General features: G+C 32.7%; 1 protein-coding gene across 1 annotated transcript in view; it reads left to right on the top strand.

Moving 5' to 3' along the window:
- The window catches only part of LOC106100355 (heat shock 70 kDa protein 4), a gene marked incomplete at its 3' end in the record, with an annotated part of 8,243 nt that extends 6,599 nt beyond the window's left edge, over positions 1-1,644 (top strand). Inside the window, exons 12-13 of the mRNA XM_013279182.1 lie at positions 1-50; positions 1,602-1,644. Of these exons, the coding sequence (XP_013134636.1) occupies positions 1-50; positions 1,602-1,644 (93 nt within the window). The remainder of the gene's footprint in view (positions 51-1,601) is intronic.
- Position 1,645: the final 1 nt, after the last annotated feature.

Raw genomic sequence — 1,645 nt, 5'->3', positions numbered from 1 at the left:
GACTTCGCGCTCGCCATACAGCTCACCAACAAGGCCGTCGACCAGTACAAGTCAGTACAACTGTACCCAAACATTGCACTAGCTGCTTCCAGTAGGCGTTTACTAATAGTACCGGAGCGTTCTTTTTGAGATCCTGGGAGTTTCCATTCGCACCAAGATGGTTTTACTAAGTCAAGTCTCACAGACCTGTCTGTCCCAATCTAAAACTGAGTAGGTAACAGGGTATTTTTTAAAGATTCCTCACCCGATATCAAAATAATGGTTTTATAGGTCATTCTTATCTGGCCTAGACCAAGTACACTCAATAAATCACGTGCTTGTCACATATTCCTTAATACATATTTTGTTGTTGACTATTTTAGTAGCTACTATTAGCAATTTTAGCTATTTTACTATTTTGTATCCCTTATCGATAGACTATTTATCTAGGAGGGCTGACCTTAAGGGTTTATTTGTAGGGTAAAAGAGAATGTGTTGTGGTTATAATCATAAGGCTAAACTTAAATACGTATAGATAGGATCAATTGACAAAAAAACTGTAAGAAACTATTTGAAAAAAATAAAATTCCTGTTTTTCTAATGTAACCATATTGCAGATTATGTTAGAAGGCAATGTGTTACTTTCAAGAGTGCTGTTACAGATCTAACTGTAAAATTAAAATTGTCATTTTGTATAATTTACCAATCCAATTCAATTTGAACTAAATTATGTCGATTAACAAATGACATAATCAAAGTGTACTTGTTATCTCCATAGTAACGTGCGCATAGGTTGAGTAATGTAGGTCAATGATGTTTGATCGATAGCACGACACATGCCCTGCTAAGCTATATTAAATATTCACTCCGCCGTTTCTCGAATAGTCAAATACTCTACATTCCAAGTTGAGTAATCGATAACTATGCCATTTTAAATTACATAATACTTATTTAAATACTACATTTGTAGAAATTTGAATTGACATTAATAATAATGAATCGAATATTTGCTTTTATAAGTAGTATTAATGAATACAAGTGCTTTATTTATTGAATGCTGAAAAAGCGCGTATATCAACTACATTCAACACTTCTGAGTTTCATGAAATGTTAATTACAAGACCAATAAAGTCCTATTAGGTAGTTTTAAAAGCATGACATATTAAAACCATATAACCTATTTGCGGCTTGTAGTTATTATAGTTTATTCTACTTTTTTTTCTACTTATAGTCCATTTCTCGCGTGATGAGTTTTCACCCCTAAATTATTAAATGCCCTAAATTATTTAATTTAAGCATTAAAATATATAGGCTAAAGGGTGTCGGTAGGAGTATTTGTTAAAAAAGGAGTTTGTGAAAAATACTCTTCAGAACAAAACAGTGTGTTTACGAATTTTTATTTTAGTATCGATATATCTATACTAACATTATAAAGAGAAAAGATTTTTATTTTTATATATTTTGAAACTACTGGGCTGATTTCAAAAACTCTTTGACCAATAAGTAGCTACATCACTGAGTAACATAGACCGTATTTATTAAAAAAAATATTTTCGTGCAGACGAAGACGCGAGGAACAGCTAGTAATCAATAGAAATGTTAAAAATACGTTTGTTTTTAAGGTCCGGCGAGGCGAAGTACGCGCACCTGAGCGAGGCGGACATCC

This window comes from Papilio polytes, unplaced genomic scaffold (assembly GCF_000836215.1).
Source record: "Papilio polytes unplaced genomic scaffold, Ppol_1.0 DF824047.1, whole genome shotgun sequence".
NCBI lineage: Eukaryota > Metazoa > Arthropoda > Insecta > Lepidoptera > Papilionidae > Papilio > Papilio polytes.
The sequence above is the reverse complement of the archived record's forward strand: the minus strand, read 5'-3'. Positions and strand labels throughout refer to the sequence as shown.